General features: G+C 39.2%; 1 protein-coding gene and 1 pseudogene across 4 annotated transcripts in view; one reads left to right on the forward strand and one right to left on the reverse strand.

Moving 5' to 3' along the window:
- The first annotated feature begins 375 nt into the window (after positions 1 to 375).
- Positions 376 to 1,246, forward strand: LOC129476778 (developmental pluripotency-associated protein 2-like; annotated as a pseudogene).
- Positions 1,247 to 1,958: 712 nt separating this feature from the next.
- UTY (ubiquitously transcribed tetratricopeptide repeat containing, Y-linked) overlaps positions 1,959 to 15,372 on the reverse strand; it is a 267,961-nt gene continuing 254,547 nt past the window's right edge. For all 4 annotated transcript variants that reach the window (XM_055269631.2, XM_063635455.1, XM_055269629.2 and 1 more), the window contains one exon: positions 1,959 to 4,983. In XM_055269631.2, coding sequence (XP_055125606.1) covers positions 4,615 to 4,983 — 369 coding nt within the window. In that variant the 3' untranslated portion in view covers positions 1,959 to 4,614. The remainder of the gene's footprint in view (positions 4,984 to 15,372) is intronic.

A 15,372-nucleotide genomic window follows, 5' to 3' on the forward strand; every position in this document is an offset into this window, starting at 1 on the left:
GCTGTGTGCAGTGGCTCACGGCTGTAATCCCAGCACTTTAGGAGTCTGAGGCAGGAGAATCATGAGGCAGGAGTTCAAGACCAGCCTGGCAAATATGGTAGAACCCTGTGTCTCCTAAAAATACAAAAATTAGCCAGGCATGGTGATAGGCGCCTATAATCCCAGCTGCTCAGGAGGCTGAGGCAGGAAAATTGCTTGAATGTGGGAGGCGGAGGTTGCAGTGAGCCAGGATCACCACTCCAGCCTGCGTAACAGAGCATGACTCTGTCTTTAAAAATACAAAAAACAGAAAACAGGAGAAATCGGATTCAGAGAAGTAAACTACCACATATCCTTAACATTGCTGTCCTTGCCTTCCCCAGGGAGTTGCTGAAAATGTCAGACTGAAATTTGGATAGCAGCAAGAATTTCTTTGAGGGGGAAGTAGATGATGAGGAAAGTATGATTTGGACATTGGTGCCAGTTAAAAATGACCCAACTATGGAACAACTGGAGCCAAGTGTTTCTTCAACTTCTGGCATCGAACTGGAGAAATTTAAGAAATACAGTCAAGGTCATCTACTTCAAAAAAATGAACAATTTACAGTGCCACAAAAAACTAGATTCAAAATACTAGCACTTCCCTTGCCATTTTGCCTCCAATTAATAAGGTGTGTTGGGACACTTTGGGGGATTGCTGTTAACAACTCAGTTTGAGTACTAAAGGCAAGAAAGCAGAAGTTTCTCTGAGGCTTCATAGGCATTCTTACCCTGAACAACAGCAAGATATGCTTGAAATGTCACAAGACCAGATTGCAGCAATGTTCGAGGAAACACAAGGCAGTGACCGACAGCAAGGCTTCAGAAGTTATGAGGTGAATGAGAGAGCAGAAGAGAATAATACAGTTGAAGTGATAACTTAAGCGCAGGGAGCCACATTGGCATCATGGGCAAGAATTGCTGCAAGAGCTGTTCAGACTAAGGCTGTGAATTCATGTTCCATTCCTGTTTCTGTTGAGAGCTTTTTGATGCAAGCCTCTGGTGTCAGGTGGTGTGTGGTCCATGGCAGATGTCTCTTGGAAGACACAAAGGGTTGGGTACAGTTTCATGCAAGTCAGGCCTGGGTGCCTACCACTCACAGGAGGATGATTTCTCTCTTCTTGTTACCTGCCTGTATTTTCCCATCCCTAGGCGTAGATTAATATGTTATGCCCTGACTATGCTAACAGGAATACGATGATGAAGATTAATGAAAATGGAGAAGTAGCCGCAACCTGTTTGAATACAATGTACTAGAGGAGGGATGTACTTTAAGACCATGTAACCTATTATAATGGAATGGAAGAGGAGAAAATTTGAATAAATCTTCGTGACCTACAAAACAAAATCACAGTGACTAGGACTCCACAGTGAAGATGGCTGACCAGTGTCACAGCCCCATCTAAAGGGCCCCTTTCTGAAAACCTGAAAACCCATTAAAATAAATCCACTGCATTTGGCCAAAAAAAGAAAAAAAAAACCCATCATGAACTATAACTTAAATAAAACTAAGACGTTAGCCTATTCTTGTGCCAGTCACTGAGTTTTGGCCAATAAAAGGTTGCCAACTGTTCAAATTGTGTTCAAATAAGGCAAATGCTGAGCTGTGACCAATCCAGCTGTTTCTGTACGTCACTTCTGTTTTCTCTAAGTCACTTTCTTTTTCTGTCCATAAATCTTCTTCCACCATGTAGCTGCATTTGAGCATCAGAGCCTACACTGGCTAGGAAGACTGCTCTAAACTTTAGGAATTTATGAATTGTTCTTTGCTCAGTTAATTTTTTTAAACACAGGTAGGTACTTCTATTGTTATTTTGTTAATTGTTTTCTATTTTATAGTTCTTTTGACCCTCTTCTCTGGCTGTCTCTGTACTTGTTGATTTTTGGTGTATGTGTTTAGTGACATAAAGTTAATTCTTTTCCCTCTTTTCTTTCTGCATTTACTATTGGTATTTTCTTTGTGGTTACTCTAGAGGCTTACATAAAACATCTTGTAAGTCTATCTTAAGCTGATAACTGAATTATAATTGAATCAACACTTTCACCTTTTCTCCACTTTTATTACATTTTACATTTTTATATGGCGTGTTTTCATTATTATGATTTACATTAGAACATTATTCTATATGCCTATATATTTACCTTTATCAAGGAGTTGTTTCAGTGTTGCTGTTTAGCTTCATTGGTTTCAGCCTACCTTCCTTTAGCATTCCTTGTAAGGTAACTTCAGTGATGATGAATACCATCAACTTTTGTCTGAAACATCTTCATTTCTCTTTTATTTCAGGACAGTTTTGCTGGGTTTCACATTATTGGTTGGCATTTTTGTCCCAACACTTTAAATAAATAATTCCATTATCTTCTGGCCTGCGAGGTTTCAGCTCACAATTCTATTGATAGTTATATTAAGATTTCCTGCAAGTGACAAATTGCGTTTTTCTTGCTGCTTTCAAATTTCTATTTGGTTTGGACTTTGGACCATTTAATGATAATGTCTCTCAGTGTAGATACATTGTTATGTATCACCTGATTTGTTATGGTTCACCTCATTTGGTATCTTTGAATATTATGAATCTGGGTCCATTTCTTTCCCCAGAATGAGGAGTTTTGAGCCATTGTTCCTTCAAATAAAGTTTTTTCTTTCTCCTTCCACCTAAAATTCTCATAATGTGCTATGTTGACTTGCAACGTAAGTGGTGTTCATGAGTCAGTCACTTTGCTTAGTCTCTTCATCCTTTATTCCTTTTGTTCTTGGGTAGCTAATTTCAAATTTTATGTTTTAAGAGTTCACATTTCTTTCTTCTGTGTGATTAATTCTGTTGCCCACTCTATTGAATTTTTAAAATTTCAGTTATCGTCTTTTTCAGTTCCAGAATGTTTTTTCTTTCCTCATAACCATCTTTGTGTCATTCTTTTTGTGTACCACTTTCCTGATTTAATTATCTCTGTGTGTTCTCTTGTATGTCACTAAACTTTTTTACAATGACTATTTTTAATTGTCAGGCAATACATAGATCTCCATTTCTTTATTGTTGGTTGCTAGAAATACGTTTTGTTCTTTTTATTGTGTCTTATTTTTCTGATTCTTCATGTTCTGTATAGCTTTGTGTTTCTGTGCGTGCATTTGGATAAACAGTTCTGTCTCGTTTGTTTTCTGACTGGCTTTCACTAGGAAATATATTTTTAAGTCATCCCAACGAGAAGTTCTGGACCTTTCTTCCTATTTGCCCTAGGCATTATTGTTTTGTTAGTTGTTTTAAAAAACCTGTAGTATCTTCCTCTTAAAAACAATTGTGATTGCGTTATACCTATCTGATGGGTGAAGTGAGACACAAACTGAACTTCTGGTTGGCAAAAAGGAATGCTTTGGGGGTATACACTACTCTTTTCCCTTTCCTGGGTAAGAAACCTCAGGCATGCATCATTTTCTAATTTTACACACTTATGCTAGCCATAAAAATACGCCTCTCTCCTTAGCAGCCCTGGGCATCCATATTGTGCCAATTCTTTCAGTGCTCTCTAGGAGATGAGACAGAAGCTAGAACCTCAAAAAGTGTACCGAAAGACCAAGGACATTGAATCTGCCAGAAACTTTCTTTTCCTTCACCCACCTCTTTTTGCTGTGAGCTGTGCTGGAACTCGGAAAAGAAGCTAAACTAGGTAAAAGAATACTGTTCTTCCTATTCATTTCAGTGCAGCTGGTATCAGTTTGTGATTATCCAGGGTACTGCAAATGCTTAAAGGACTCTGAGCTTCTCAAAAAGGAATTTTGATATAGCTTTCAATCTGTGTTTATGTGGGGGAAGCAACATCTGAAACTTCCTATATTACTGTCTGGCTGATTTGACAATAATTTAAAATAAGGTATCATGTAAATACTTTAACAAGCAATTACAAATCTCTTGAAATGAGTAACAAATTTCAGCAAAAAAAAGTAATAAAAACACCTAATTTAACTACAGAAATAAAAAATATAGGAATTAGAATAAAAGACAGTGTATCGGGTCTATAGTAGAATGTATAATACAGAGGAAAAATTTCAGTGACAAAGACAGAACTTTCTGTTCATTCTAGCTGAACATGAAAGAGAAAATAAGCTGAAAAAAGTGAACAGAGTTGCGGGACCTGTTGTTTCAGGAACCTTATGGTGTTGCTTTTCTGGCCAGAAACCTCTGTGGGTTGTGGTGCCTTTGCCCAAGTTTTGCTCAGGCCTGCTGGGCTTGCTCCACCCACTCAGCCTGGAAGGCTGCACTTGGCTCACATTACTGGCATGGATCCCATGCCTGCCAAGGGCTAGCCACATGTGGAGTGGCAAGGGGTGTTGTGAGCAAGCCAGTGTTGGGTCTGGCTACTGTACATAGTTAAGCACGCTGGCGGCTGCACAATGGTGGGCAGCTCTAGGTGCCAGCATAGGCACCAGCTCTCTGTGAGGGTGCAGTCGAAGCAGGCACACCACAAGCAACTTCCACAGCTGCAGTGCACCAGGAAGCTTGGAGACTCCAGAAACCACAAGGCCGTGGAGAGAGATTCACAATCCTGGCTCAAGGAGCTCCTAGGTCTGAGCTCTCTGAAGGGCTACAGCTCTTCTCTCTTCACTCACAAGTTAGTGAGCAAGGTGTGTGTGTTAGCCCTGTTTGTTTTACAACTTTTAGCCCCACCATGCAACAGCTCCCAAGTTCTTCTCCTGTGTCGGGGAAGAATAAGGAACATGGACAAATGGAAGAACAAGACAAAGAGAAGCTTTTTTGAATGACAGAATAGCCCTGGAGCGGGAAGCTCCTCTCTGGGTGTAGGTCTTCTGGTCATCTCTGCAGTTCTCAGCAGAGATGAGGCCCTGGAGTGGGTAGCTCCTTTCTGCAGCTGGTCACCTGATGTCTGCTCAGCTCTGCCTGAACCCAGGGCTTTTATGGGCCGCAGAAGAGAGGAAGTGAATGCCGATTGGTCCATGGGTGGCCATGGGGAGGCCTGGAAAAGGCACCACAAGTTCACATTGGGGTTTGCAGGACTGGCAGGCCAGTTCCCATCCTTCAGGTCCTCCCTGGCCTGAAGGTGGGGCCTGACCAGGGACCCAACCCCTTCCACTCAGGAACCTGTCTGCCTCCTGCTGCCTTTCATGGCACCCAGGATGTTTCTATCAAGGGACACCTGCAGGTCAGTGCCAGCTGCCCTCAGTCCCCCATCAGCTTCCCTCTTATGCTCATCAGTGCCCAAAGTTCAGAGTGGGCAAAGAAGGTGGAAGGCTGGCATGTCAGTGCTGCCTTGAGCATGAGCACAGCTGGCCAGGCTGACACAATGCCAAGTCTTGGCCCCAACCTTGCTCTGAGATCAGAATGGGTACTGAGAGCTGGGAGAGGCCAGGCAGCAGGAGCAGACATGGCAAAGCCTGTGGGGGAGGGATCCTTCCTGGGCCCCTGAGAATGCAGAGATGCCTGGCTCTGCAGCTGTGGGAGGTCTGAAGAGCACGAGGCCCAGGTCCACAGCAATGACTTGGGTGGCTGCAGCTGCACTGGGGAAACTCCCACCCCATCAACTTGGAAGTGGAAGGGGGGCACTCCCACTTGTCCCCAGCACCCAGTGGCCCTGTGGAGTGTGCAGCACAGGTAGTAAGTAACTCAAACATCAACACTAAGACATAAGTCAAACATCAACAAATTTAAAAGAACTGAAATAATACAGTGTATTTTCTGAGCAAAGTCAAACCAAAGTGGAAATCGGTATTATACAAAAATAAAGCCTCCTCACTCTCCATCACTTGGGAATTAAACAGTTCTAAATAATACATTGATCTAAGAGAAAATCCTAAGGGAAATTTTTAAAATACATAAAACTGAATAAAAATTAAAATACAACATATCAAAATATGCAGGGTATTAGCTGTGAAAAGGGAGTTATTTCACTAAATGCATGTATAGAAAGAGAGAATTATTATTATTTGAGACAAGGTCCTACTCTGTTGCCCAGGCTGGAGGACAGTAGCACAATTACAGCTCATTGCAGGCTCAAGCAAGCCTACTGCCTCAGTTTCCTGAGAAGCTGCAACTATAGGCATCCAGCATCATGCCTGTCTAATGTTTTAATTTTTTGTAGAGTTGAGATCTCATTATATTGTCCAGGCTGGTCTTGAACTCCTGGGCTCAAGCAATCCTCCTGCCTTGGACTCACAAAGTGCTGGGTTTACAGGCATGAGGTATTGTGCCTGGTTCAAAATAGTTTAAATTAACTGAAGTAACTATATAAAGTAACTAAAGAATGAAGAGCAAAACAAACCCAAGGTGGGCTGTGGGTGAGAGGTGGAAGAAAAATCAATTAAATGTGGGGAAAAACAGTAGAATAAATAAATAAAAGAAAATTTTGCTTTAAAAAACCTGGTGAGTGAAATCACAAGATATCAATAAGGAATAAAATACATTACTGCAGATACTATACTACTGAAGCTATAATAAAAATACCATGAAGAATTCTGTAACTTAAAAGAAACAATTCTTCAAAACTCACAATCTGGCAAGTCAATGAAGATATAAGAGAAAATCTGAATAGTCTGTGACAACTAAAGAAATTGAATTTTTACTTTAAAAATCCAAAAAAGAAGACCCAGAATATTATGGCATCACTAGATAATTCAGCCAAATATTTTAGGAATTAACGTCAAGTTTACACAATGTCTTCAGAAACCAGGCAGAACACTTCTCAATTCAAAATAAGGCCATTCTTACACGAACACAAAACTAGAAAAAGACAATATAAACACAGAAAACACCAAGAGTACTCAGGTACACACGTATAATAATCAACAACATTTTCACAAACTAAGCTCAGCAAATACAAAATTAAATATGCATGCAACACAAACAGTTGGGATAAGGTTCATCTACATAAAGTTACTTCAACCCTTGAAAATCAGTTAATGTAATCTAATGAAAAGTCATATGGTTGTTATCAACAGATGCAGAAAAATGAGAGCACTTGAAACTTTCAACACTCAATGGCAAACCCTGCTAGGAAACTAAGAATACAATTATTCTTAATAAAGAGGATTTCCTTATAAAACTACAGCTAATATCGTACTACTAAGAAAATCTTTTTTAAAAAAGATTGGATAAAATAGAAAGCAAGAGTGTCCATTTTCATCATTCTTATTTAACACAATACTGGGAATTCTAACTGCTGTGATAAAGTAAGAAAAATAAACACATGAACAACATGTAGAAAGGGAGGAAATAACACCTTTCTTTCTTGCAGACTGTACACATGGAAAATGTAAACCATTTACAAAAATCTTTTTTGAACTAATGAATGAGTTCTGCATGATCAGAGGATATTAAATAAACAGAAAAAAGTCAATCATTATTCTGTAGACTTAAGAGGAACATGTAGAGATACAAATTAAAAACCCAATACCACTTACATCTTTCAAAAAGAAATGAAGAAGCCTTCATGATGGCTGACTAGGGGCATTTGCTTTCTCCAATAGAAGAACCAAAGTGAGTAATCATGCATGAACTAAATCATCCAACAAAGAGTACTGGAAAAGAGGTGATACCTAAAGCAAGGAAGAATTAGGTGAGGCAGCCTGCTTGGCCAGGATGGGCTGGGTGCTGACTTTCCAAAAAGGTCAGGGGTCAGTGATCTTCAGGGATCCATATTCATACCAGGTATCCCTGTAATCCTAGCCACTGGAGAGCTAACCCCACTCAGTGGGCCCTGAAAGTAACATAGGGAGCTGCAGAAAGATGGTGTGATGGTACTGCCTTAAGCATATAGCCTGTGCAGGATCCCTCACATTCCCTGAGACCTAAGCAGTTACAGCAAGGCACACTCTTTGGAACGTCACCCCAAACAGAGTGGGGACCATCTTTGAAGCCCAGAGGAATCAGGGCTGAGGTGCAAGGAATGCATGTGCTGCTGACTCTGGAATTTAGGTATAACCAACCATGGGCTACTTGGGACAAAGGTATGTCCAAGATGCAAAGAAAGTTCCATTCTAGAGCCATGCCCCCAACAGACTCCCTACTGTTCTGGAGCCCAGTAGTGCTGGGGCTGAGGTGTAATAGAAAGGATGGCTGCTGTCCCCAAGACGCAGTTGTGAGCACTACCAGAGCTGAGGCATGAGTAGCACATGTGCTTCCAACATGTGAGCCTAAGCTGCTATCACTGAAACCAGTATCGCCTGTCTAGTGGCAGGGCAGTGGCATGAATGCTGCCACCATTCACCTAAGCATTCTGCCAGTGGCCTGAGAATCCCCCAACCCCTGCTTTCCAGGCCCAGCACATGTACACACTATCAGCCCTGAGGAAAACCCAGCCTGAGCAGGTGTAATCCCCTATCTATGCCAGAGGAAAGTCTGGATCTTGGGTGTGACCCTGCTCAGTCCACCAATGTTGACCCCTGAACACTCCTTGTGGGGGATTCAGGCTGGGTCTTATCCAACTGATTGCTATAACCACAGCTGATACCTGTATGTATGTATCAGACGTAGGCCTGGAGACTGGCCTGATGAGCTCACTGCAGCCTGATACACACACTGCTTGAGGCATCCTTCCACTGTCACTGCCAGCACCATCATCCATGCCACATCAGGTGTCCAGAGGCCCAAGAACCTACCTACACACGGAGTTCACAGCTGCCACTATCAGCATCAGAATAAGTCACCTGGGGGCCCAAGTATTGGCTCGCTTGGACACACTAACACTGGTGCCACTGCAGGTCACACTGAAGCCGAAAGATACAATTGTTGAGTGCACTGCTGCCACCACTAGGGCCTAAAGATGGGCCAGTCTGGCATCCCAGTCCCAGGTAAAACTGCACTACAGCCTCTAATACTAACTGCATCCACGGAACCAGTCAAAAAGTCTCAGATACCACTGATGCTCTTTACAACCAAAGAAATCGTACAGAGACTATCCTACTGCATGAACCCAGAATCAAAGCCAAAGTACCTTACCCAACCAATGCCACAGATTCATCCTCAGAAATATGTCCTTCTCTATGAAAGGGAATTAAGAAAATTGAAGTGACTGATACACCAGTTATGCAGATATCAATGAAAGGACACATGAAAAAGCAAGTTAATATGACACTTCCAAAGGACGTAATAATTCTCCAGAAATAGATCCAAATAAAAAATATATATACAAAACGGCAGAAAAAGACAGTAGTAATTGTAAAGAAGCTCAGAAAGAAGAACATTTTAAAACAAATGTTTAAAATATCAAAACCAGAAACAAATCAGTACATGAATGAGAAGTATACCAAAAAGACACGTCATTAAAAAGAACTAAATCAATTCTGGAACTGAAGAATTCTCTGAATGAAGTACACAGTAGGTTTGGAAGCAGCAAGAATTGGCTAGATCAAGCAGAAGAAAAAAACCTCAGAACTTGAAAACCAGTCTTTTGAAATTAACAAACCAAATATTTTTAAAAGAATGAAAAATAATTAACAAAATCTTTACAATATATAGGACACCACAAAGTGACCAAATACGTAAATTACTGGTATCTCAGCATATGAAAAGATAACAAAAGGTTCACAACCTGTTTAGCAAAATAATAAATGAAACTTCCCAAGTCTATCAAGAGATTTACATATCCAGATACAGGAGATCCCACGATCCCCTCAGATGCGACGCAAAAAAAATCTTCTCCATGGCACATTATAGTAAAAGTGTCTAAAGTCAATGACAAAGAGAAAATTCTAAGAACATCAAGAGAAAAGTGACTCATTATCCATAAAAGAAATCCCAGTAGATGAACAGACTGCTCAGCAGAAACCTTGCAGGAAAGGTTAGAATAAGACGATATAACCAAAGTAATGAAAGAAAACACCTGTCAACCCAGAATGCTATATCCAATTCAATTTTCCTTCATAAATGCAGGAGAAATAGTCTTCCCCAGATAAGCAAACACTGAGGGAATTTATCACCACTAGATGAACCCTACCAGAATTGCTCAAGGGAGTTCTAAATCTGAAAATGAAAGAGCAATATTTGTCATCATAAAAACACATCAAGGTATAAAACTCAATTATAAGAAAACATACAAATAGGAAAGGACTCAAATGGTACCACTACAGATAACTGCCAAACCACAATAATAATAAGAGAAAAAGAAATAGGAATATACAAAATCAGAAAACAAAGAGTATGACAGGTACAGAACCTCACATACCAACATATCAATAACCTTAAATATAAGTGGATTAAATTCCACACTTTATAAAATATATAAACTCTATGCATTAAAACATATGATCCACTTATATGCTCTCTACGGGAAACTCACTATACCTGAAAAGTCAGCACATAGACTGAAAGCAGTGGAGGGAAAATAGCATACAGAAGCCAGAATTAAGCAGGAGTAGCCATACTTTAAGCCACAGGTAGGAAAATAAAAAAAAAAAAGACAAAGATCATTATATACATTATATGATGATAAAGGGATCGATCCAGCAAGAAGAAATTAACAGTTCCATATACATGCAAACAGTACTAGATCACCCAGGTTCATAAAGCAAATATTAATTGACCTAAGGAGAGATATTTCAACGCAAGAAGAGTGGGCAACTTCAATCCCTACTTGCATTAGACCAATCATCTAGCCAGAAAATCAACAATAAAACATTGGACTTAAGATTAGACATTGAACTAAAGGTACCTAACAGAAACTTGCAGAATGTTTTACCCCAAAATTGCAGAGTGCATACTCTTTTCTCATCAGCACATGAAAGATCCTCTAGGATAGACCATGTTGGGCCAAAAACACTTCTGAAAAAGTTTTAGAGAGCCAAAATCACATCAAGTATATTCTAGGACCACAGTGGAATAGAACAAGAAATTAAGATTGAGCTCAGTCACTCATGCCTGTAATCTCAACACTTTGGGAGTCCAAGGCAGGAGGACTGTGTAAGCTCCAGAGTTCCAGACCAGTATGAGCAACATAGCTAGACCTTGTCTCTATTAAAAATTTAAATCAGCTAGGCATGGTGACTTGTGCCTGTAGTCACAGCTGCTCATGGAGCTGAGGTGGGAGGACTGCTTGAGACCAGCGGTCAAGGCTGCAGTGAGCCATGAATACCCCACTCAGTCCAGAGCAAGACACTGTCTCAAAAAAAAAAAAAAAAAAAATTAAAAAGGCTGGGCATGGTGGGTCACACCTGTAATGCCAGCACTTTGGGAAGCTGAAGTGACATAATCGCTTGAGCCCAGGAGTTCAAGACCAGCCTCATAAGTGAGATGCTAACTCAATTTAAAAAATTGAAAAAAAAAAAAAAAACCCAAAAAACCATAAAACCACACAATAGCAACAAAAACCCTCCACAAAAAACTAGAAATTAATACCAATAGGAAGTGTGGAAACTATACATACATGGCAATTAAATAACATTCTCTTTAACAACCACTGGTCAATGAAGAAATAAAGATTTAAAAAATTATTTAAATAAATGAAAATGGAAATGCGAAAATCTGTTTAATATAACAAAAGCAGTTAAAAAAGAGAAATGTATAACAATAAGTGCTTACATCAAAATAGTACAAAGATCTCAACTATGCAATCTAATGATGCACCTATTAGAAAAACAACAACAAACCAACCCAAAAATAGCAGAAGAAATAAAGATGACAGCAAAACTAACAGAAAAAGAGACTAAAAAAGAATACAAAGGATCAATCAACACAAAGTTCGTTCTTGAAAAGACAAAACTGATAAACTACTAGCTAAGCTAACCAAGGAAAGCAGCAAGAAGACCAAATAAAATTAGAAGTAAAAAAGGAAACATTACATCTGATACTAGAGAAATTGAAAAGATCATGAGATTATTATGAACAAGTATAAACTGCAAAAATTTAGAATGGATGGATTTTTCGAAACATACAAACTACCTATGATGAATCAACAATAGCGGGGCGTGGTGACTCATGCTTGTAAATCCCAGTACTTTGGGAGGCTGAGGCAGGTGGATCATGAGGTCAGGAGTTCAAGATCATCCTGGCCAAGACGGTGAAACCCTGTTTCTACTAAAAATACAAAAATTAGCTGGGCACCTGTAACCCAGCTACTAGGGAGACAGAGGCAGGGAACTGCTTGAACCTGGGAGGCGGAGGTTCTAGTGAGCTGATATTGTGACACTGTACTCCAGCCTAGGTGACAGAGTGAGATTCCATCTCAAAAAAAAAAAAAAAAAAAAAAAAAGAATCAAGAATAAATAAAAAAAACCCTGAAGAATAAAAAGTAGTGACATTCATTCAGTATTCGCAAGTATCCCAACAAACAAAAGCCCAAGACTAAATGGGTTCATCACTGAATTCTACCAAACATGTAACAAAGAATTAATAGCAATCTTCCTATTTCAAAACACTGAGTAGGAAGGAATTACCCTTAACGCATTCTATGAGACCAGCTTTATCTGATACCAAAACCAGAAAACACACAACAAAAATCTATATACCATTAACCTTGACAAATGTATCCCCTGCTCTTGGCTCAGAGGAATTAATGTCATTAAATTGAACATACCGGCCCAAACCAGAAGACACACAACAAGAAAACTACACACTATTATCCCTGATGAATTGCATCGAATTGCATCCCATACTCACGGATCCAAGGAATTAATGTCATTAAACTGAACATTCTGCTCAATCTACAGATTCAATCCAATCCCCACTGAAATATCAATGTCAGTTTTCACAGACATAGATAAAACAATCCTAAAATTCAAGTGGAACTAGCAACAAAACTGGCTAAATAGCCAAAGCAATCCACAGCAAAAAGAGACATCATACTACCTGACATAAAAATATATTACAGGGCTACAATAGCCAAACGAGCATACTATTGATATAAAAAGACACATATATGACTGGAAGCAAGTTGGATAACCCAAGAATAAATCCAGATATTTATGGCCAAGTGACTTTTTTTTTAAACAAAGGTGAAAAGAAAATACATTTGAAAAAGGACACTAACTTTAGTAAATGGTGGTGGGAGAAATTGAAGATCCACATGCAATAGAATGAAACTAGACCCCTTTACTTACTGAATTAAAAAAGTCACTTCCAGGCTGGGCACAGAGTGTAATCCTAGCACCCTGGAAGGCTGAAATGGGCGGATCACTCGAACAGCAGTTCGAGACCAGCCTGGCCAACATGATGAAACTCTGTCTCTACTAAAAATACAAAAATTAGCCAGGTGTGGTGGCAGGTGCCGGTAGTTCCAGCAGCACGGGAAGCAGAGGAAGGACAATTGCTTGAACCCGGGAGGTGGAGATTGCAGTGAGCCACAATGGTGCCACTGTACTCCAGCCTGGGTGACAGAGCAAGACTCCATCTCAAAAAACATAAAATAAAATAAAATAAAGTAAAATAACGTCCAGATGGATCAAAGACTTAAAGACCCAAAAGTATACTACTACTAGAAGAAACACGGGGAAAACACTACAGAACACTGACCTAGGCTAAGATTTTATGGCTAAGAGCTCAAAAGCACAGCCAACAAAAACAAAAATAAACAAATGGCACTACATTAAACTAAAAAGCTTCTGCACAGCTAAGGAAACAATCACTGCAGTGAACAGACAACCCACAGAAAGGGAAAAAACATTTGCAAACCATTCGTCTGACGAGACAAATCATATCCAGAAAATACAAGCTTATACAACTCATTTATAAAAACAATCCCATTAGAAGGTGGGCAAATTACATGACAGGCTAATTCTCAAAAAGAGATACAGACTGCCAAAAGGCATATAAAACTGCTCAACATCTCTAAGCATGAGAATATTCAAATCAAAACCATAATGAGATTAAAAAAATCATAAAAGTTAAATAATGTCATTTGGAGAAAATGAATGGAAGTGGAGTTCATTAGTTTACTTTTTTTGAGACAGAATCTTGCCCTGTCTCCCAGCCTAGCGGCAGTGGCACAATCAAGGCTCACTGCATCCTTGACCTTCCAGGCTCAAGAGATCCTTCAACTTCTGCCTCCCGGGTAGGTGGCAATACAGGCATGTGCCATTACACCCAGCTAATTTTTGTATTGTTTGCAGAGGTGAAATTTCACCAGGTTGTCCAGGATGATCTCAAATTCCTGGGCTCAAGTAATCCACCTGTCTTGGCTCCCAAACTGCTGGGATTACAGGTATGAGCCACTGAACCTGGCCCAACTATATTATGTCACGTGAAACAACCTAACTGTACAAAGGTAAACATTGCATGCTCTCATTCATATGTGGGTGCTAAAAAAATGATTTCATAAAGTAGAGAGTAGAATGATAGTTACCAGAGGCTGAGAGGGATACCTGGCTGGGAGGGAGCTGATGAAGACAAGTAGGTTAATGAGTACAAACACACAGTTACATAAAAGGTTTTATCATTCAACAGCACTACAGATGAATGACTGTAGTTAATAACAATGTATATTTCAAGGGAGAAGCAGAAGAGGACTTGAATTTTCCCCAACTCATAGATATGGTATGTCCTCAAAGTAATGGACACTCAAAATGTCCTGATTTAATAATTACACATTCTATATATGTAACAACATATCACATGTACCCCCATATATACGTAAAATATTATCAATTCAAAAAATAATCTGTAGGTATAAGATCTGTACAGTATCTGCATACTGATCATTATAAAAGCTAATGAAAAAAATCAACAAGGACTTAAATGGAGAGAAATACCATTTGGACTGGGATACTCAACATATTAAAGATGCCAATTTTCATAATTTTATTAACCTATTAATTATATTGCAAGCATATTTATGTAGATATGTATTCTAGATATTAGAATAGTGTTGTTTATATAGTTAGCACAACATATCAAAATTACAATAAGGTTTTCTGTAGCCCTAGACAAGCTTATTCTAAAATTTATATGGAAAGGCAAAAAGTCTACAATAGGTAAAACAATATTTAGAAAGAATAAAGAAGAATTGCTTTGTCCAATATTAAGACCTATTATATAACCACAGTAATGAAGACAGTGAAGCACTGGCACAAAGATGAACAGATATAAAAATTAACAGCCTAGAAAGCACAAAAGTCAACCAACACAAATTCACTCTACTGATACCTTTTAGAGTTAGAAACAAATGGTCCTGGAGCTTAGACACAAAATGTAAAAACAACACAACAATATTGCTGTATACCTTACAATTTATAGAAAAAATTAACTCAAAATGGATTATGAATATAAATGTAAAATCTAAAAAATTAATCCACAGGGAAGTATCTTTGAGTTCTAGGTGTAAGTACATTATTTCACTGAAGCTGCTCAGGTTAACATCACAGCAACCTTGCACTAACCCAAAGAGATCTCTTTTTCTATCTTTTCAGAATAATCTAGACAT

The sequence above is a fragment of the Symphalangus syndactylus genome, chromosome Y (genome assembly GCF_028878055.3).
Source record: "Symphalangus syndactylus isolate Jambi chromosome Y, NHGRI_mSymSyn1-v2.1_pri, whole genome shotgun sequence".
NCBI classification, from domain to species: domain Eukaryota; kingdom Metazoa; phylum Chordata; class Mammalia; order Primates; family Hylobatidae; genus Symphalangus; species Symphalangus syndactylus.